The sequence below is a fragment of the Etheostoma spectabile genome, chromosome 6 (assembly GCF_008692095.1).
Source record: "Etheostoma spectabile isolate EspeVRDwgs_2016 chromosome 6, UIUC_Espe_1.0, whole genome shotgun sequence".
Classification (NCBI taxonomy): Eukaryota; Metazoa; Chordata; class Actinopteri; order Perciformes; family Percidae; genus Etheostoma; species Etheostoma spectabile.
The window spans coordinates 30,320,245-30,343,384 of record NC_045738.1 but is presented as its reverse complement, the minus strand read 5'-3'; the positions used below and the strand labels follow the sequence as shown (position 1 = coordinate 30,343,384).

The window sequence follows — 23,140 nt, the reverse complement described above, 5'->3', positions numbered from 1 at the left end:
TTTCAAATGCGGACGAGCTGTTTCGAGCAGAACTTTTTCATTACTTTTTCGATGTACTATATATGACGTTTGATATTTAACATACTATCCCACGACTTTTTTCGATGTGCAATACTATGACTTTTCAGTGATTTTTCGATGTGCAATACTATGACTCTTTCGGACTTTTTTTCGATGTGCATAATATGACTCCTTTTTCGATTGTACTACACTAGTATTTTGTTCGATGTGCTGTGACTATGGACTTTTTCATAATTGTTTTCGATTTGCTTATACTATGACTTTTTTCGATTTGCTTATTACTATGAATTTTTCCTGACTTTTTTTCGAGGTGCTATACTCTGACTTTTTTCAATGTGCTATACTATGTCTGTGTCATGATTTTTCGACATCTATAACACAACTTTTTCATGGACTTTTTTTCGATTTGTATACTATGACTTTTTTCGATTTGCTCTTACTTGACTTTTTCAGATGAGTTTTTTTCGATGTGCCTACTATGACTTTTTTCAATGTGCTATACTATGTCTTTTCATGATTTTTTTTGTTCGACAACGATAAACACAACGTTTATGAATTTTTTCGATTTATCGTACTATGACGTTTTTTGATATTTTCAAACATGACTATACCACGACTTTTTTCGATGCCGGTGCAATACTATGACTCTTTCATGACTTGGTCGCTTGTTGCAAAGACTATGACTCTTTCATGACTTTTTTCGATGTGCTATACTATGGCTCTTTTTCGATGTACTAATATTGTCTTTTTTCGATGTGCTATACAATGACTTTTTCATTACTTTTTTTCGATGTGCTATACTATGACTTTTTTGATTTGTGCATACTTGATTTTTTGTGGACTTTTCGATGTGCTATACTATGACTTTTTCATGATTTTTGTCAACCTACTATACCACGGAATTTTTTGCGATGTGCTCTACTATGACTTTTTTTCGATGTGCTTAGACTATGACTTTTTCATGACTTTTTTTTCGATGGACATATACTAATACTACAAATAATAATAATTACATTTTATTTTAACATCGCCGTTCTAAACACTCAAGGACGATGGTACTCGGACTTTATGACTTTTTCGATTTACTAACTATGACTTTTTTCGATGGAATACACCGACTTTTTTCGAGGTGCTATATATGACTTTTTTTTTTTTTTCATGGACTTTTTTTCGATTTACTATACTTGACCTTTTTTATGATTTTTTTCGATGTGCTATAACTGGAGTTTTCATGATTTTTATAACACCCCAAGTTTTTCTGACTTTTTTTCGATTTACTTCTCGATGACTTTTTGAATTTTCAACATACTATACACGACTTTTTTTCTCGTGTGCAATACTATGAAGTCATGACTTTTTTGATGTGCTATACTATGACTCTTTTTCGATGTACTACACTGTCTTTTTTTGAGTGATATACTATGACCTCTTTTCGATGTTAATACACTATGTCTTTGGTGATGTGCTATACTATGGACTTTTCATGCCTTTTTTTTGACTGTACGATACTATGCTTTTTGTGATTTTCGAGTGGCTATACTATGACTTGTTTTCCATGATTTTTTCAACAAATATTACCACGACTTTTTGTTCGATGTGCTATACTAGCACTTTTTCATGACGTTTTTTGTCGATTTATATACTCTGACTTTTGTGACTTTTTTCGATTACTATACTATGATTTTTTCGATGTGCTTATACTATGTCTTTTATGATTTTTTCGACATACTATAACACACTTTTTTGTGATGTGACTTTTTCAGTGCTTATACTATCTTTTCATTACTTTTTTAATTGACTTACTATGACTTTTTCATGACTTTTTTGATTTGCTTATACTATGACTTTTTTGATGTACGATACTATGATTTTCATGACTTTTTTCGGTGCTATACGATGACTTCTTTCGAGTGCTATACTATGTCTTTTTCATTACTTTTTTCGATTTACTATACTATGAATTTTTCATGGACTTTTTTCGATGTGCCTATACATGGACTTCTTTCGAGTTGTACGATTCTAGTACTTTTTTTGAGGTATATACTACGACGGTTTTTCGATGTACTTACAAATCACTTTTTGATGTACTTTCTATAACTTTTTGCGATTTGTGCTATATTATGACTTCTTTTTTTCGATTTACTAGACAAGACTTTTTTAGAGTGCGATTACCATGAATTTTATCGATGTGCTTATCCTATGAATTTTTCGAGGTGGGCTAGACGATGACGGTTTTTCGATGTGCAGACTATGAATTTTTTTCGATGTGCCTATAATATGACTTTGTTCGATGGCATACTATGACTTTTGAGAGGTGCTATACTATCGCACTTTTTTCGCTGTGCTAGACTATGACTTTTTTTCGTGGTGCTTATACTATGGGGGGGGGGGGGGCCCCCCTTTTTCGAGTGTTTGTGTTATTCTACGATTTTTTCATGACTTTTTCGTGTGCTATACTATGACTTTGTCATTACTTTTTTCGATTTACTAACTATGACTTTTATGATTTTTTTCGATGTCGATATAATATGTCTTTTTCATGATTTTTTCGACATACTAAAAACAAACTTTTTCATGACTTTTTTGCGATTTACTATTACTATGACTTTTTTTGATATTTTCAACATACTATACCACGACTTGTGTTTGATGTACTCCACATGTCTTTTTTTCGATTTACTATATCTGCTTTTTTGATATTTTCAACATACTATACCACGACTTTTTTTTGATGTACTACACTATGGTCTTTTTCGATGTCTGTATCTATGACTTCTTTTTATTACTTTTTGTTCGATTTGCTGACTATGACTTTTTCAGAGATGTGCTATACTCATGACTTTTTTCGATTTACTATACTATTGATTTTTTGATATTTTCAACGTCTTACCACGACTTTTTTGCGATGTGCAATACTATGAATCTATTTTCGATGTACTACACTATGTCTTTTTTTCGATGTGCTATATATGACTTTTTCATTATTTTTTCGAAGGTACTAATACTATGGCCTTTTTGTTGACTTTTTTTCGGGGCTATACTTGACTTTTTCATGGATGTTTTCAACATACGATACCACGACTTTTTTCGATGTGCTATACTATGACTTTTGCATGAATTTTTTTTGATTTACTACTACTATGACTTTGTCATGACTTTTTTTCGATTTACTATACCTGACTTTTTTGTGAATTTTTCGCTGTGCTATTACCACGACTTTTTTTCGATGTGCTATACTAGACTTTTCATGACTTTTTTTCGATTTACTATACTATGACTTTGTTATGATTTTTCGATTTGTGCTATACTATGACTTTTTTCATGACTTTTTTTGATTTAATCTACTATGACTTTTTCATGCTTTTGTCGATTACTATACTAGACTTTTTTGTGACTTGTTTGCGATGTGCTATACCACGACTTTTTCGATGTGCATACTATGACTTTTCATGACGTTTTTTCGATTTACTATACTGAATTTTTTATGATTTTTTCGATGTGCGTATACTATGACTTTTTCATGACGTTTTTTTGATTAACTATACTAGACGTTTCATGACTTTGTTCGATGTGCCTATACCACGAACTTTTTCGATGTGCTTTACTATACTTTTTAAATGTTGCTATTACTATGACTTTTTCATGATTGTTGTCGACTAATATAACACAACTTTTTCATGACTTTTTTCGCTTTACATATACTATGACTTTTTTTGATAGTTCACATACTATACCACGACTTTTTTTCGATGTGCAATAATATGACTCTTCATGACTCTTTTTCGATGTAACTACACTATGTCTTTTTTAGAGCTATTACTATGACTTTTTCATTACTTTTCGATTGTGCCTATACTATGACTTTTATTATTTTTTTCGATGTACATACTCTGACTTTGTGTGACTTTTTCGATGTACTATACTATGACTTTTTTGTGACTTTTTTCAAACATACTATACACGACTTTTTTTCGATGTGCTATGACTGTCTTTTCATTAGTTTTTTAAATTTTACTATACTAACTATTTTCATGACTTTTTTTGATGTGACTATCTATGACTTGTCTCTGACGTTTTCGATGTGCTTACTAGACTTGCTTTCGAGGTTACTATTCTATTACTTTTTCAAGTACTATACTAGGACTGTTTTTCGAGGTAAATACAATCACTTTTTTTTTGATGAGATATTCGATAACTTGTTTCGACGTCCTATACTATGTTGTGTTTTATGTGGGCTAGATACGACTTTTCATGATTTTTTTCGATTGTCTATACATGCATTTTTTTCGCTGTGCTAATTATGAATTTTTTTTCGATTTACGAGACCAGGACTTTTTTGATGTTGCTACTACCATGACTTTATTTGATGTGCCCCCCTTACTATGACCTTTTTTCGATGTGCTATACTGTAGTTCCTCTTCGTTTTCATGACTTTGTCAACCATATACTGTACCACGAATTTTATGACTTTTTCGATTACTATGACTAGACTTTTTTATGATTTTTCGATGTTGGTATACTGTTTTTGCAGTGAGTTTTTCGACCATACTATAACACAACTTTTCATGACTTTTTTCGAGTTACTAGATCTAGACTTTTTTTTGATATTTTCAACATACTATACACGACTTTGTTTTCGATGTGCAATACTATGGACTCTTTCAATGACTTTTTTCAGATGTGCTATACTATGACTTTTTTTCGATGTACTACACTAGTCTTTTTTCGACTGTGCTATACTAGACTTTTCATGACTTTCATTGTACTATACTATGCTTTTTCATGATTTGTTGCTTATACTATGATTTTGTGTTGCTATACTGAGTCGTTTTCGATTGCTATCTTGTCATTTTCATATACTATTTTGTACGATTTACTAAGCTTGACTTCTCATGACTTTTTTCGATGTGCTATTACATGACTTTTCGATGTTACAGCTCTATTACTTTTCGATGAATATACTACGACTGTTTTTGATGACTATACAATCACTTTTTGATGTATATTCTATAACTTTTTTCGACGCCTATACTATGGTTTATTTGATGTGGCTATACTACGACTTTTCATGATTTTTTTACGCTGGCGTATATAGACTTTTTCTTCATTTTACTAGAGTATGATTTTTTTGAATGGCTATACTGATATTTTATGTCGATGTGCTATCTAGTCTTTTTCATGACCTTTTCAACATTCGTACCAACGCTTTTCATGATTTTTTTTCGATTTACTATACTATGACTGTTTTCAATGTGCTATAATTATAGACTTTTTCATGATTTTTTTTTTTGATTGTGCTAGACTATGACTTTTCATGATTTATTCGACACTACTATACCGCAAACTTTATTTTAGATGTGCTATACTTGACTTTCCATGATTTTTTCGACATACTAAAACACAAACTGTTTCATACTTTTTTCCGATTTGCTATACTACACTTTTCTCGATGTGCCTATACTAGACTTTTTATGATTTTTTCGACATATGGACAAATTCATATAAAGTGTCATAGTATAATGTGTTCGAAAAACATGTCACTATAGTAAGTCATGAAAACAGTGAAGTAATTTATTGCAAGACACACAGCAATTACATTAGATGCTTTGATACGCTCCAATACGGGCATGAAATATTAAAACAATTTAACTTTGGGGAGACTTAAAAGTACAGATATCAGAGACGTTTGAATTTGTTCATTACATACATTTAATGAAAAAGGACAGCATAATTCCTAAAAAACCGTCCAGGTGCTTGGTAAGGGCGTACTCCAAGCAGGCATGTAACAGAAAATAACTAATAGTCAATGCAATATACACAAATTGGTCGGGTATCGATCAATAATTTTACAAACGCAAACATAGCATTCATTAGACAAAACCAGAAGGAGTTCAGAATTATCCCGAGCCTGTTTGGTGTTGTACGCAGAACAGTTGTAAAATGGGGTAACTGGGGGTAAAGATATCCTGTCGCCAACTGGGATTGGACGGTCCATGCTCACGTCTTGTGATTCGTGAGCGGTTGTGTACCAGCTTACCATTTGAGGGAGGTTCATTTCATTCATATATTATTTAACAGGAATAGTCGCAAAAGTATTGATTTCATTACAATATAAAAACGAGCATGACTCAGTTTAAAAACCTGGTTTTTTCGCAGGTTCTGTTCTGCAGAAACATTTTAAACATGGCTAAAGCCCGTCAGGACAGACGTTAATTACAAGACATCGATATAGAAAAATAAATTTTCGACACTGAAAACATACCATACAGGTACATAAGGACAAAAGAGCATTTATAACTGGACATCAGCTGGCTAGACAGCATCACGACAATGCAAGAAGGCTTGGACACTACATAAAAATATATTTAATTAATGCGGTGCAAGTGTAACTGCGCCAGTAGACTATGGTCAAGTTGGCAGCTGTAGAACTGAAGTACTGTGCAGTTACTGTACCAGCCTGGGGTCTGCACATCAGAAGCTGGTCCATGTTGTCCACCATCTCTGGGCCGGGATGACAAGATTTGAGGAAAAGTACTGTAATTGAGAAATAGCTTATGAACAACAGTAGTATATAAAAAAAAGTAATTCAATGTCATGGAAAAATCAATTGTGTGTGTGTCAAAAAACGTCATAGAAGTATAGTATGTCGAAAAAAAATCATAAAAAGTCACAGTTCATAGCATGAATGAACATTTAAACTTATAGTAGGAAAAGAGGTCATTACGAAGTTATGGTATGTCGAACAAAATCATGCAAAAATCCAATATAGAAGTAGAAAAGAGTCTTAAAAGTATACACAGTCGAAAATTTTTGTAGTAAAGTTGTACGTAGTCTTCCAAAATGGTCCTAGTTATAGTGAGTAAAAAAAAAACAAACATAAAAAACACAGTTTAGCATGTCAAAATCTTTTATAGTATTGCATTTGGAAACAGGTCATAAAAAAGGTATAGGTCCCGAAAATAAATTAAAAAAGTCATACATAGTAGGTGTAAAAATGTCATCTAAAAATGTTCATAGTATAGAATTGTCAAAAAAGGTTTTTTAAAAGTCCGTATTTTACATAGATTGCGAAAAATGTCTACACAAAAGGTTGTTGATAAAGGTCATAAAAAGGTCATGGATGTGTTAAAAAAAAAAAAAAGTCATAGCAACATCAAAATTATGAAATGAAACGTAGATGTGTTCTGTGCAGTTTAGGTCCCCGCCCAGTACGAGGCTAGTTCACCGCCAATATCAGAGACGTTCAACTTACGTGCATGGCGGTGGACGGGTTACTCGGTAAACGACGGCAAAGGTTTCTGGAGGGCAGCCACCGGCGGTTCGGCTGTGAACCGCACAATGACCCATCCACAACGGCATGAATGTTCAGCACCTACGGACAGGGACAACGACAACTGGTGGGAGCGTCCCGGGTTACAAGTAACGCCGGGTTCACTAATCACAACCAAACCTGAAATCACCGCTACACGGCTTCGTCACGTGCTCATGGGGCGTGGGTTGTAGCGTGAGCTTGCCTGTAACTAGCACGTTAACAATAGCATCGCTTCTTGAAACAAGACATAAAACATATAGTGTATAGCAATGTTTTTAAAGGTTCATAGCTATACCAAGTCAAAAACAAATCATAAAAAGGTATTATTAGCTTGGTGAATAAATCATATATGGCATTTCGGAAAAAATCAAAGGTATGTTGCACCATTGGAGGAAAAAAGTCGTATAACAAAAAAAGGATAGCATGCTTGCCCCGAAACATGCTAACACATAGTCGGTCACAATTAGCTCAAAGCCAACAGGACATGAATTAACAAGCATTGTCAACTTTTATAGCTAGCATCTGAAATTGTTATAAAAAGTACTAGGATTGTGTGGATGATCATAATGAGCATATAAAAATAAATCCGGAAAAAGTCACGCGAGAAGGTCGGGAGTGAAAAAATCAAAGTTGTACTGCTGGAGGAAAAAGTAAAATGATAACATGCAAACACGAGTCAGGTCCAATGCCTAACAGGACAATAATTAAAAGGTTGGCATGTCAAAATATTTTAGCATAGCATCTTGAAACATAGTCATAAAAAGTTAGTATTGCGTGTGGAGAAGTAAAAAATATTTCAGAAAAAAATAAGCATTAAAAATAAAATGTGGAAAAAAGTTAAAGGATAGATGCTTGCCACGACATTGCTAACACGAGTCAGTCACAATAGCTCAAAGCTAAACCAAGACAAACAATTTAAAAACAGCTCCGAGTTCCTCCAGCAGAGAGTGAGATTAAATCCTCCATTTTGGATTCCCTTGTCCGACGAATCCATGTTGACAAGTAAAGTCGTTGTTGGGTTTTCCTTTGTTCTTAACCAGAGGTCCAATTGACCCGTGTTTTTATTTTAAATCAGGAACTTGGATTTCTTTCAACCAAACTGCCTAAAAATAACAATCCATGCCATGGCAATGTTCTTCTACGATAAAAGGAAAGATACTTTCACCAAATTGGGTTTGTTCATTGGAATTTCTGGCATTTTAAAAAAAGTGACCAAAACCTCAGAAAAAATGACAAAACAAAGAGGGACCGTTTGTGTAGTAATGTAAAATATGATGGTAATGTAATGTCCAATGAAAATTAGGCGATGATTTAAAAAAAACAAAAGCTGAAACATCGAAAAGCAAAAGAGGATGGTTGAGGGGAAGACAACACAAGGGTAAACACTTCCCTCTGTCCCCCCCTGAAACCAGGATCCACGGCGACCCGTCCAAGCAGTGCGCAAGGGAGGACTTCGGCGGCGGTGGTGGTGGTAAAAACCGCTGCCATCGGCCAATCCCAACGGCCGCTACTACCGTGGGCGGGGCCTACACGGCCAAGATGGCCAGCACGGCTCACGGACGACGGCGTTGGTGTGATGAACTGGAAGGGCAGATGGGACTCCTCAAGGCCGTCAGCATGAAGATCAGACCCTATCCTCCCCCCACCCCAGCTGATGAACCCGAGAGCCTCGAGCCACCACACACACAGGAAAAACACAGCACAACGCCAAAATAAAGACTCCAGCGCCCTGTGTTGGGGCCAAATCTCAGCTCTTTGCACATCAACACCGATCTTTGAGCGTGTCCTTTTATTTTAGCGGTTACCTTGTTGACGGACACCACCCATTTACACACACAGCCAACACTTGGAGTTAAACCCATCGGTTGCCATTGCAACCGTTGTTTGGGTCCGAATTTTTAAATTTTGAACTTTTTTTCTTCTGACGTTTTTGGCGCTTTTTATCAACATTTTGTCGCTTTCCGAGTTGTTGTCTCTTTTTGACGATTTGGGACATTTGTTTTGTCCTTTTTCTTGATATTTTGTGTTATTTTGTTAAACTGTCTTGTAATTAATTGCAAATGACTATACAACTGAATAATACGCCCCCAAATTCAATGAAAGTAGGGAACTGACCAGATTATTTTACTTGTGAAGAGCGAGACGTAAAAACCATCCAGGATTTTTAAAAAATAACAAGTGTCAGTGAAAAAAAAATTATTTGATAGATGACTGAAAAAAAATAAATGGGTCCAATTTGACCCTGAGGACAAAGGAAGGTTAACGTGAAAAAGGAACAGTAATGAAGAAAACCTCTAAAATGAGACACTGACCTAAAAAAAAATATAGGGAAAAGATAACGAGAAGTAAGACAATGGTTTGTAGAGAGTCGTCACGTCTGCCAGTAAAAAGCGGGAAACGTTGTACTGGTTGTGAGTTGATGTGTTAAATGTCCTCTGTTGTATGGTGTGTGATGTCTCAGTGTGGACTCCTAGGGACGAGTTGACTGTCTCGATCACTCAATAATACACTTGAGGCAACCTACCTTACTGTCTGATGTTACTTCACTTAAAACTCAGGGATTATGGGACAATTGAAAATGTACTCACCACATATATTATCTACATGTAATATATATTCTATATATATATATACAATCCCATGGACAGGAAACTCAATCGTTTTCAGTGCACTAGAATATAGAGATTAAGGGGGGGATGTATATAGAGGTGTGTGTGTGTGTATGGACGCTGCAACATTTGTCCTTAACTGTAAATCCCACTTTCAGATCAACTGACATTAGCTAGCATACCAGCTACACCAACAAGCTCCACCTTATCCCGGACCTGCGGCTCCGGGGACTCGAGTCTGAGAATCGTAATTCAATGTAATTTTAATTTTGGTATTTGTCCCCATGGGAAATTCCAATTTGCGTAACATTTTGTTGTAATCACACACCACAGGAACCTATTCATGCACTAATCATACTTTTTGGGTCCACAGGGGACTTGAACCAGGATCCCTCGGGTTCCAACCCAACTTCTCGCAGACGATAAGGTCTGCCCCTTGAGCACATAAACCATCAAAATAGACAAAAGAACTTTTTCAAAATCAAGTTCAAAAACTGTTTTTAGGACTATTTATATTGAGCACAAGTAATGTGTGCCGATTTTCATCATTCTTTATAATTAAGTACATTAAGATTTTTTTAACGAAAGGCTTTTGGCGTGGGCCCAGACAGCCGGGCCTGGTGTAGAGGTTAACCAATGTGAAAAGGCTGAAACACACACAACATGCAGCGTGAGTTATATACTGCTCTACCCTCTCTTGTTCATATATAAATGACCGTGGACAGTGTGCTGAGAGGATAAGATTTTTGGTGATTATTTGAGAACAGTGAAATAAAGAACCCAACGAAGGAATGACGAAGGGGGAGTGTGTTCTCTGTGCATAAATAGCTTACATGTGTCTCGTTTTATAACAGAAACATGAAGACACACATAGACAACATGAAGAAACCATGAGGACAACATGAGACAACATGATGACAACGATGAGGGCAAAGTGAGGGCAAATGAGGGACAACATAGGACACATGAAGACAAACTGAGGACAACATGAAGAACAACACTGAGGGCAACATGGGGAAACATGAAGCCAAACATCGCGGGCAACATAAGGGCAACATAGGAGGACAAACATGGGACAACATGAAGACAAACATGAGGGCAACATGGGGACAACATGATGAGACAACATGGGCGACAACCTGAGGACCAAAAAACATGAGGGCAACATGAGGGAACAGGGGGACAACATGAAGACAACACTGAGGGCACATGGGACAACATGAAGACAACATGAAGACAACATGACAGAAAGACATGAGGCAAATGAAGAACAGGAGCAAATGAGGGGCCACATGAGGAAACATGAGGACACATGAGGGCAACATTGAAGACCAACATGAGGGCAACATGGGGACAATGAGACAACATGAGAAAACATGGGGACAACATGAAGAACAACATGAAGACAACATGAGGGGCAAATGAGGGACAGACACATGCCAAGCAACATGAAAGCAACACTTGAGGACAGAGACAACATGAGGACAAACATGAGACCGAGGACAACATGAAGGGATGAGGTACCTTAAGTGGCTTTATAGTTGTCGTTGCCTGCGGTTGGCGGAGAGCAACACGTTTCAAAATGTGGCCTATTTGGTTAAAATAGTGCACATTAACAGCAAAAATAAACATGAGAGCTGCTAAAAGAAGTGGCATTGTTCTTGCCGGTGCATGATGGGAGTTCAAGAGGGACGCGTGTTACATAGAGGGTCAAGAACTCACTGTGGCCCCCGAGGGGGCTCAGGTCCTCTGATTCTGGGTCTCACGTTGATTACAAAACTCAAACACGAGCCAGACAACAGAGGAAACATGGAGCCGCAGGGCAATTACGTGTGCATCATAAGTTTAACCCCCCCCGCGGGCTAAAAGGCTGACTAAAAAGAGGGAATAAGAAAAACTCATCTTTGAGATAGATTTAATGCTGAAATAAAAAAAAAATTGGAAAAATCGACCGTTTAAGACACCAATGTTCTTTTATGAATGAATGTTTCAGAAATAAACCTGATAAAGCCCCATCTCTTCCCTTCACAATACAATACTTGGGAGATCGGCATGGGAACTTTCAATAAATCACTCTCAATGCAAATCAAACCAGCTTGTAACTGAAAAACCCCATGCAAATCTCTAGGTATATGGTGAAGGGTATGTGATGACGGGTGGGGGGGGGGGGGGGGGGGAAACTTTATCAGGGTGCATAGTATCCTGGTCCATAAAAACAACTGGCTTTAAAAATAAAAATGTCGTCCCGTTCTTATGGGACTTAAACATAGGGTGGTGTATACGTTATGATGATGATGGAAATAAATATGTTTATTGTGTCGTGACTGTGGTTTCCTTCAAGTTTACCATGTGTTGGAATGGCAAACTATATCCAAAATGTTTATTTTCTTTTACATTTTTTGCACATTTTAGGCTGAAGACAGCTGGGCCATGTAAGGGGAGAAAGGGGAATTACATACATGCAGTCAAAAGGGAAGCAGGTGGGGGGTTGAACATATGAGGGTGCGCTACCCAGGCACACTGAGCTGAATCTGTGACTTTAACCCTCTGTTGTCTCCCGGGTCAAATCTGACCCCCTTAATAAATGTCTATATTGAAATATGACTCCTGTTTAACCAATACCAACGAACGATTGGATTCCTTCAATCCTTGATCCATTAGTCAAAATAATTCATAAATTTTGCTTTTTAAATCTACAAAATTAGGTATAAGATCATATACAATGAGGGTTATTGATCACGGATTCCCAAAAAGTAGTTATAGCGGTGGAGTAGGTGGAAAAACTTAAGTCCGAAAAAAGGGACAAAATGTCCTTTTTTTGACTCAGCGGAGGACAACACGAGGGTTTTAAAATGACCAAAAAAAAGAATCCACAGCGTCGGGTGAACGTTGAATCTTTATTGATTGAGCAGAGTTCAGGCATGGCTGCGTACAGGTTAGTCAAACAAGTCAATGACATTTACACCAAGGACACACACACACACACACACACACACACACACACACACACACACACACACACACACACACACAGAGTTTGGAAGGATTTTTGACATCTCACAATGATTCACAAACAGATCGGAACGGTCCGAAGGTCGGAAAAGCAACTCTAGGCCTCAAATATTGACGTGCACACGCACCTCCGGGTCTTATGTCACGCTGCTCTGTGCCAGGTTGTCACTGTAGGAATGTGTATATCTTGCAAGGCGATATGATGGCGATATTCTGCGATTTCTTTCTAATTTATTAGCTTTTTTTTTAATCCCCCCCAACACCTGTTTCATCTAAAAATATACATACAAAAAAAAAAAAAAAGTATTCTCACGTTGTGTAATTAAAAGCTCGATACTCTGTGTCCCGTTGTGTTGACACGGCAATTAGTTATCGATTTTATTCCGCCAACCTATTTATAACTAATGGTCTTTTTTGTCTGCTTTTGACGAATGTTGTTATTGTCGTCATTATCATAATTACTGTCATTTTGTTGTCTTTATACTGTCTTTTTTTTTAAATCTATTTTTGTATTTCTTGTTAAAACTGCAAGCTGGAATTTTTTAATTTCCTCTGTTTCATCTAAAAATATACATTAAAAAAAAAAGTGTTTTCTCATGTTATGTAATTAAAAGCTCGATACTCGGCGTCCTATTGTATTGCCACGGCAATTAGTTGTCGGTCTTTGACGAGTGTTATTATTGTTATTATTATAATTACTGTTATTTTGTTGTCTTTATACCGTCTTTTCTATCTATATTTTTGGTTTTTCTTGCTAAAACGGCAAGCTGGAATTTTCAATTTCCTCGCGGGAGTCATCCCAAAAAGGACCAATAAAGAGAAGTCGGCCCTGAACGTTTCGGCATATTTCGTCCAATTAAAACGCAGCGGGGCGGATGAACATCCTCGCCGCCTTCAGGCTGTAATTGGCCGGTTTATACGTCGCCCAGACGACCCCGTTTTCAGCCTCGTGCGGCTGGTTTTTCGCGCCTTTGTGATAAACGCCGTTCAAGTTCGCCGTCTGGCATCGGTTGTACCACCACCCGCCGCCGTGGCGCCCGGCGCAGCTCCCCCCCCACAGGTCGCTATCCCGGTCAAAGGTGCTGAACCTCATCCCGTCGTGGGACGGCGCCAGAGCGTCGCCGGCGTCCCCGGTGTACCCGGACACGTGCAGCGGGAACCCGTCCGCCTCGGCGCCGACCCTGACCGCGTACTCTGCGCCGGCCACGCCCCCTTCCCAGTCCTCCAGCTCCACCCTCAGCATGCTCTCCCCCTGACCGGTCAGCAGGTGGAGGTTGCGGTTGCCCAGCCAGAACTCCCCGCGGCCGGCGGCGTCGACCGAGCCGAACCCGTCGCGGTACTCGGCCCAGGTGCGGTTGAAGCCGAGCGCGCCGCTCTCCCTCTGCTGCGCTAACAACCACCCGCCCATTAGCCCCGCCTGCTGGCAGTAAACCACCAACACCGGCGCCGAGGCGGAGGCGGCGCCGCCGGGTCTGATCTTAAACAGGCCGTTCGATTCCCCGTTCAGGTGGTTCTGGTGGGCCTCGACACAATCTGCGGACAGAGAGGGGCACACACCGCAGACCGCCGGTTAGCTTGCACCGCCTTTGGCTCAGCTCCAACTACAAAAAAAAAAGAAAAAACTACAAAAAAACGGCCATTTTCCAGCAGAATGCTCCAAATGCAGACTGAGTTTCATACAGTTTTTAATCTAAATACTAAGAGTTTGGGGGGGGGGGGGGAGATGGTGTGGGGGGTGCGACGGCTGAATCTGGATCTGGATCTGGATCTGGACTGACTCGGCCCGCAACGATTCGGGAAAAAATATGAATCACGATCTTTTTTGCTAAGAATTGATATCACGATTCTCTGCCGCGAAGTGTAATGTTTATTGTGACAAAACAAAACAAACTGAGCATCAGCACCAGGGAAGAGGATGTGTTTAATTTTAATTTAATTTTAATTTTAATCTGTTTATTAATCCCCAATGGGGAAATTACAATTACAAGTGTTGTTAATGTCGCTCATTTTGTTTTTCTTTTTTTCATTTCTATTTGGAATAAAAACATGTTTTGAGTCGTGGGACTACAGCTACCATCATGCTCTGGGTGAAGAAAGCAGGAAGCCTTTTTTTTTTTTTTTTAGGTTTTGGGTGATCTCCTGAGTCTAGACGCCAGTATGAGGCGAGGTGTGAAGTCGTGAGGAAAACCGCCATTTTGACATTTTTAGTTTTGGTGTTTCAAAAAAAAATACATTTATATTATTATTATTTAGTTTTTATTTTTAAATTATTTTTTACATTTTTTCTGCTGATAGTTTTGGTTTTGTTTTTAAATATATATTTATTTATTATCATTTTTGTCATTTTTTAATTTCTACATTTGACTTTTCTTCAACATTTTTCTACTGATAGTTTGTGGGGTTTTTTAAAATATATTTTATTATTTTTATTAATTTTCTTTTTTATATTAATGACATTTTTCTGCTGATAGTTTGTGTTTTTTTTTAAATATTTATTTATTTATCATCATTTTTGTCATTTTTTTAATTTCTACATTTGACTTTTCTTCAACATCTTTCTGCTGATAGTTTTGGTGTTTTTTCAAATAATAATAATTATTAGTATTTAATTTTTTTAATTTTTTTTAAATTTTTTTCTGCTGAAGTTTTTTTGTTTTTTTTATTATTTGTTATTATTTATTTATTTTATAAAATTTATTTTCTGTTACTAGTTTTGGTGTTTTTAAAAAATAATAATAATAATTATTATTTTCATTTTTGTTATATTTTAGAAATTTCTTTGGCTGAAGTTTTGGTTGTTTTTTTTAAATTATTATTTATTATTATTTATTAATTTTATATATATATATATAAAAAAAAAAGTGACATTTTTTCTGTTGCTAGTTTTGGTGTTTGCCATCAAAAGGAGGCTTCAATGAGCAGAAGGGAGATGTAAAATGCATTACAAATAAAATGTGTTATTATTATTATTATTATTGCCCAGAATGGCTAGGGCGCTGCACTTTAGGCCTTAATCTCAAAGGAGATGAAAGACTACTGGCTCCTTTTCCATGTGCAGTCCCTAAAACGCAGCTTTGGGACCCTAAATTTGGGCTACGGCGCTTCTACCAAGCAGAACCAACCGTCTCTGCTAGCTTAAGCGCTAACAGCCACTTTCACTGCAACAACGGCTAACGCTCGTCCCAATAAACTCAACCCGTACTCGTCGATCTGCATCTGAAATATCAGCAGGACTGAAAATTATTGACCTATTTTTCAATTGTTGTCTTGTTACCAAAAGAAGAAACAGCCCAAAAAATGAATCATTGTGTTTTTTTCTGGGATTACACAACGACCCAAAATACGTCAAAAGCAATTTAATTACATCACACCGAGTGTGAGAATCCTCAAACTCTAGCAAATAAGCAAAAAATAATTACTGTGTTCACTTGGTGTTTTTTTTGGTGCATGAGGCTAGCTTGCTAGCTTGCTAGCTAGCTAGCTAGCTAGCGGATGCTAACGCGCGCCGGGCTAGCTGAAGGTGGCGCCGTGGGCGGTGCAGCTCTACTCCAGGTCGGATGTTTCGGTACCTTTGCCTACGTAATCGGCCCGGCGCTCGGTAACGACGCTCTTCACACTCCGGGCGTGGATGTCAGGAAGGTCGTCCTCCGCGGCGCCCGTGTCGAACAAGCCCATGTCGAGCCCTGTGTCGGATAAATTATATTCATGAGTTACTTATTCCAAGCAAATTAAAGTTTTGAATAAATCCTACAATATGTATTTTTGGCTACGTTGCTGTCATGTGACCCGGGTGATGAAATAACACAACCTATGAAGTGTAACGCCTGTTTATTATCACAAAACACTGCATTTTAGCATCTTAAATGAACATAAAAATTGATAATTACCAGTTAATTGCCTTGTTGTGTATCGAGCTTTATTAACATAATCACAATAAAAATGCTACTTTTGTGTTTTTTTTCAACCAACTGAACAAAGAAACTCAGAAAAGAACTTCATATTTTCCAATTTTAATCTAAAAAATTAGCAACTAGTTGCGCTTGAACACGGAAATGTTCAAATGTTGAAAGGTATGTAACTGTTACAGGCCTTCGAGCCCGGCGTCCGCACCAAACGGGTTCCCGAAATCGGTTTTGGTGTCCAGGAGGCTCCCCTTGGCGCCGCCGGCGTGCACCGTCTTGGTCACGGAGGACGAGGAGGACGAGGACGAGGAGGAGGAGGTGTGGCCGAGGCTGGGGAAGAGGGCGCCCATCCCCCCCTTGGTGAGGTCTGTCATGGCCGAGCACTCGGGGCCGCCCTCGAACACCTCCTCCACCTTCTCCACCGGGCCGTTCTTGGTGTGGACCACGGTGCGTCGGGTGCTGCGGGTGCAGGACACGGTTCTGGTGCCGACGTGGCTCGTGCCGAGCCCCGTGCCGAAGACGTCGTCGCCGCCGCCGCCGCGTCCTCCGAGCTCGGTGATGGATTTAGAGGACGTGGTGGTGGAGGAGGAGGAGGAGGAGGAGGTGGACGGAGTGAAGGAAGTACCTGGGACCTTGGAGATGGTTGCCGGGGACGAGGAGCTGGAGCCCTCCTGCTCCAGGACCAACTGGACCGTCCTCACCTGAGACAGAACCACAACAACAACACAGCACTTCAGCGGGAGCAGGATCGTAAAAAAATTTATTATAATAAAAAGACAAATATTCCTAATTTCAGATGAGTGATGATCAGCAGATGCACATTTTTGTTCCCCCATCCTGTACATATTCAAATATTTGTTCTTTTTACTTCATTCATATTATTATTTCATGTACATTGTATGTATGTATGTATATTTTTCCTAGTATTTCATTTATATTTTGTGCTGTGTGACTGATTTTGCTGCTGTAACACAGGAATTTCCCATTTTTCTTGGGATCAATAAACATCTACATATCTATCTATGGATCTATCTACATATCTATCTATCTATCTACATATCTATCTATGGATCTATCTATGGATCTATCTACGGATCGATCTATCCATCCATCTATCCATCCATCTACATATCTATCCATCCATCCATCCATCTACTAACCCTCTTAAATCCTATCTATCTATCGATCTATCCATCTATCTAAGGATCTCCATCTAATCTAAGGAGTCTTCGTCGGATCATCCTCTATCTACGGATCCTATCTACCATCTACTAACGATCTTCCATCTATCATACGGATCCCGCCATCATTTCCCTTCCATCCAGACTCCATCCATCCATCCATCCATGGATCTATCTACATATCTATCTACACATCTATCTATCTATCTATCTATCTGTCTATCATATTTTAGATAATATTTAACTTTAAGGTCATTGTGCAGAGAACAAAGACAACGAAAAGCAGTTTGGGTCCAACCAGAAGTCCAAAAACAGCAGAAAAGTGCAACTTTTTTTTTTTTACATTGCAATAACAATTCTGTAGCGCAAATATCCAAAGAAATCGGGAGGAGAGCCTTTACATTTCAATTCCATTTTTAATTGTGTTCTAGTAGAGACCGATTGCACCAGGGCTGTAGTCAAGACCACCTTTGTCGAGTCCAAGACAAGTCCGAGACCAGGACTGGTCGAGTCCAAGACAAGTCCGAGACCAGGACTGGTCAAGTCCGAGTCAAGTCCGAGACCAGGACTGGTCGAGTCCAAGACAAGTCCAAGACCAGGACTGGTCGAGTCCAAGACAAGTCCGAGACCAGGACTAGTCGAGTCCAAGACCATCAACAGGACGTCCAGATCCAGAGCCAAGACCAGTAACTAGTCGAGTCAAGACAAGTAGACCAGAACTAGTCGCGTCTCCAACCTTCCGTAGACAAGGTGTATCGAGTCCAAGACAAGTCCAAGACCAGGACTAGTCGAGTCCAAGACCAGGACTAGTCGAGTGCAAGACAAGTCCAAGACCAGGACTAGTCGAGTCCAAGACCAGAACTAGTCAAGACCATGACAAGTCCAAGACCAGGACTAGTCGAGTCCAAGTCAAGACCGAGTCCAGGACAAGTCGAGTCCGAGTCAAGACCGAGTCCAGGACAGAATAAAGGTCTTATGCATGACAGTATCAAGACAATCATTTTGGGTTTCACTTTCCCTCCAATATTATGATCAACATAATAAAGACACCTGGACTCGGTCCAGACCAGAAGCCAGATCTAGCAAGACCAGTGGCCCAGACTCGAGTCCAAGACCGGATTTGAGTACTACAGCCCTGGATTGCATTCCCTAAACATAGATGTTATCTCAGTTGTTGGAAATTGAGATAAAGACAATATATGTTAATAGTTTATGAAGTAAAATGTCATTTCAGAATTGTTTTTAAAACCCTGAATAAGTCCCGGGTTATTAAGTCCCTCACCTCGGGGAACATGTTCTCCCTCTGCTGTCCACCGCCGACGTCCTTGGACTTGAAGACGCTGTCCACGATGACGCCCTGCAGGGGCCGGCTCTTCATCACGGACAGGGTCCCCACGGACTCGATGCTCTGGGCCGACAGGGCGTCCAGCTGGCCGACCTGGGGACACGAGACAGGGGACAGGAAGCGGCTGAGTACCAAACCCAATGATGCACAACCTGGTTTTGGGACCAGCTGTGTTAGAACTGGTGTGATGAACACAGAGCATTTAACCCATTAACCACAACATGGGAACATAAGGTCAAAAAAATCGGGAATTTTTGTTGTTTTTGAGCATTTCTTTAGATTTAGATTCAACTTTATTGTCATTGCACAGGTACAAGGCAACAAAATGCAGTTTGGGTCTAACCAGAAGTGCAATAGGAGCAGGTGCAGGATATACACTGGTTCATAAGTGCAGGACAGATAGATTGGTCCTATGAATGTAATATAATCTAAAGATAACAGAGTTAAGATAATAGAGTTGAGGTGCGTACCTGTTTCTCCAGCTCCACGTAGCTCTCCCGGTCCAGCTGGTGCACGGTGTAGCTCTGGCACGATCCCTTGCAGGATCGGAGCTTAATATCGATGTCCACCTGACGAGAGGACACAAGGAGATGGAAACTAAGCTTCCCGTTTGGCAAATCTTTGTCTCCACCAACTCTCCCGAAACTCTGGAAGTGGATAAACCTCCTACTGAGCCAAGCCGGCGTCCATTGTGGTCCCTAAAGGACCTGGTCTTCCAACCTGAGGATCGCCCAGTCCACCGGTTCCACCAGTTTCTTTACCATGCTTTCTGTCACAAACCGGGTCCCTAACCTGATCTGATTTCTACTTTGGCTCCAAACAACCACAAAACTGTAGTTTTTCTACTGTTATTTGGCACATGACGTTTTGCATGAAGACTTATTTTGTTGTGTTCTGAATTAATTTTAAAAAAAAGTTCAAACGGGGAAAAGTGTAAAAGGAAATGTCATAGTTCAACGTTTATTTTTATTTTTTTTACTTCAACACTGACACACACACACACACACACAGACTCTCTCACCACAGTTGACACACACACACACACCAAAGTCGATGGTGAGTTTGTCCTTTAGGTATTCACACACACACACACACACACACACACACACACACACACACACACACACACACACACACACACACACACACACACACACACACACACACACACACACACACACACACACACACACACACACACACACACACACACACACACACACCTTTCCAAGAGTCAACAAGTAACCATGTTCTATAGTTGACTTCAATAGACCAAAACTAATTGTGCTTTTGTATTTCCATAACGGAGCAGCGTGAGTTTGTGTGTTTTTGTCCCTGTCGGGCCTCCGTACCTCCAGCCTCTGCATGTCCACCACCTGGTCCTTGACCCGGTCCTTCAGGGCCCCCAGGATCCTCAGCTGTCGGTCGATCTTGATCTTCATGTCTGTGATCCTCTGACGCAGCGTCTGGGCCAGGTTGTAGTAGCTGTTGTCGTTATCTTGGGGGAACAAAGGAAGGGGCATTTCAAATTAAAATTAATTACCTCCCTGTTTTTATTTTTTTTTGTATTTATTTGTCTTTTTATCTGCTGTTGCCGCAAACTCGTCTTCCGTTGGGGGGCGCTAACGGATCCCCCAAACTCACGGCATGGATCGGATCGAGGTTTTGAGTCACGGATCGGATCAAAAAAAGGGAAGAATTTAGATCATTTACTAAAAATGTGATAATAACTTAAATAAATTGATAAATAATCAAATCCTTTCACCAGTAAAATTGCTGTTCAATGACAAAACAGGTGAGAACGGGTTATTTTACAATAACTTTGAACGCACCACAAGGTTTAACCCTTGTGTCGTCTTCCCGTCAACATTGAAAATCAACACTTTTTGTCGATGTTTTTAATTTTTTTTAAATGTTTTTGTCTCTTTTTTCAACACTTTTGACGCTTTTCTCAATGTTTGTCACTTTTTTTGACGTTTTCTACACTACGTAACACTAACTTATTAACTTTAGTTTTACAGTTATTTTTGGAATTTATGTTCAATAAACCTCATTTATAGGAAATTATCCCTAATGTTTGAGTTAGAAAAGCAGAAATTAGGAATTATTGAGACTAAAGTTAAAGGAATGGATGTTGATGATAATCACAGACTGGAATATGTCAACTTTTACTCAATACTATTTCAACAACACTTCCATTTGTTTTACAATGCTATAAAATAGAATAAGACCCAAAATTAATGAAAGTAGAGATTTGTACTTGGCAAAGAGCGTTGGACTCAATCATGTTATTTTGGGGGAATTAAAAACAACATTGATATTGGGAAATCTCTCTCTCACCAGAGTCGACGGTGAGCTTGTCCTTCAGGTAGTCGTAGGTCTGCTTGGAGACCTGGTCTGCGGAGCGGTGCTTGGCCTTGTTCAGGTCCAGGAGGCCTCGGATCTTCTCGATCCTCTTCATCGCCCCGTGGTCGAATTTATTTATCAGTCCCAGTATCCTGCAGCCCGACGGGCATTTGGCGCCCTGATGGAGGAGGGGGGGTAACGTCACAGACTGTTGCCCACTTTAACACTTTTATTTTTAACTGTATCCTTGAGATAGATAACGAGATAATAAAAGTGAGGAATCAAAGCCGTACCCAGTCGTCGTCTGAGCAGAAAGGCCAGTCCCTCTCCGTGGCACAGGTCTCAGATCTGGTGCCTTGCTCCACCGGTCGGGCGCCTCTGGGGTCGACCACCTGGGCCTGCAGACAGGGAGAGAGACAGACAGGCAGAGAGACAGTTAGACAGAGAGAGAGACAGTTAGAGAGACAGGCAGACAGAGAGAGAGAGAGAGAGACAGACAGAGACAGACAGACAGGCAGAGAGAGAGAGAGAGAGATAGAGAGAAGAGAAGAAGAGGAGTAGATAGAAGAAGAGACAGACACGAACGAAGACAGACGGCAGAGAGTAGAGAGAGAGACAGACAGACAGGCACAGAAGCGGCAGAGAGAGAGACACACAGACAGAGAGAGAGAGACAGACAGACAGAAGTACGAGAGAGAACGAACAGACGACAGAGAGAGAGACAGACAGACAGAGAGAGAGAGAGAGACAGACAGACAGACAGGCAGAGAGTGGAGAGAGAGACAGACAGACGAGGCAGAGAGACAGACGACCAGACGGCGAGAGTGAGAGAGAGACAGACAACGAACAGGCAGAGAGACAGACGACTGACAGACAGGCAGCGAGAGTGGAGAGAGAAGAGACCGACAGGCAGAGAGACAGACAGACAGACAGGCAGGCAAGTAGAGAGAGAGAGAGAAGAGAGACGACGACATACACAGACAGACAGACCGGAGAGGAGACAGACAGACAGACAGGCAGCAGACAGGGGGAGGCAGAGAGGAGAGAGAGAGAGAGAGAGGAGAGAGGACCGACAGACAGACAGACAGACGGCAGCGGGAGGCCAGGCGACCAGAGAGATGACGAAGCCCAGACAGGCAGACAGACAGGCACACAGACAGGCAGAGAGACAGACAGACAGACAGGCAGACAGGCAGAGAGTGAGAGAGAGAGAGACACACACGCAGAGAGAGAGAGACAGTTTACGTCTCCTGGATAACTACAAGTGCAGATATTCACCGCCTCGTTCCTCATACGTGAGCAGGTCTTTTCATAGCAATCGGTTCTCACTCCTAACTCGTAAAACACTCAGTGACTCAGATACCGACACAAAGATCAACCTTCAGAAGTGTGTGTGTGTGTGTGTGTGTGTG

The 23,140-nt window shown here is 39.8% G+C and overlaps 1 protein-coding gene across 3 annotated transcripts in view; it reads right to left on the bottom strand.

Annotated features, from left to right (window-relative positions):
- Nucleotides 1-13,795: 13,795 nt before the first annotated feature.
- Nucleotides 13,796-23,140, bottom strand: part of fga (fibrinogen alpha chain) — an 11,166-nt gene continuing 1,821 nt past the window's right edge. The window contains exons 2-9 of one of the 3 annotated variants that reach the window (XM_032519026.1): nucleotides 22,022-22,126; nucleotides 21,723-21,906; nucleotides 20,735-20,880; nucleotides 19,853-19,951; nucleotides 19,320-19,475; nucleotides 17,044-17,557; nucleotides 16,524-16,637; nucleotides 13,796-14,487 (exon numbers count right to left, since the gene is read on the bottom strand). In XM_032519026.1, coding sequence (XP_032374917.1) covers nucleotides 13,811-14,487; nucleotides 16,524-16,637; nucleotides 17,044-17,557; nucleotides 19,320-19,475; nucleotides 19,853-19,951; nucleotides 20,735-20,880; nucleotides 21,723-21,906; nucleotides 22,022-22,126 — 1,995 coding nt within the window. In that variant the 3' untranslated portion in view covers nucleotides 13,796-13,810. Of the gene's footprint in view, nucleotides 14,488-16,523; nucleotides 16,649-17,043; nucleotides 17,558-19,319; nucleotides 19,476-19,852; nucleotides 19,952-20,734; nucleotides 20,881-21,722; nucleotides 21,907-22,021; nucleotides 22,127-23,140 lie in introns of all 3 variants that reach the window. The other 2 variants (XM_032519027.1, XM_032519028.1) reach the window with 2 other exon arrangements.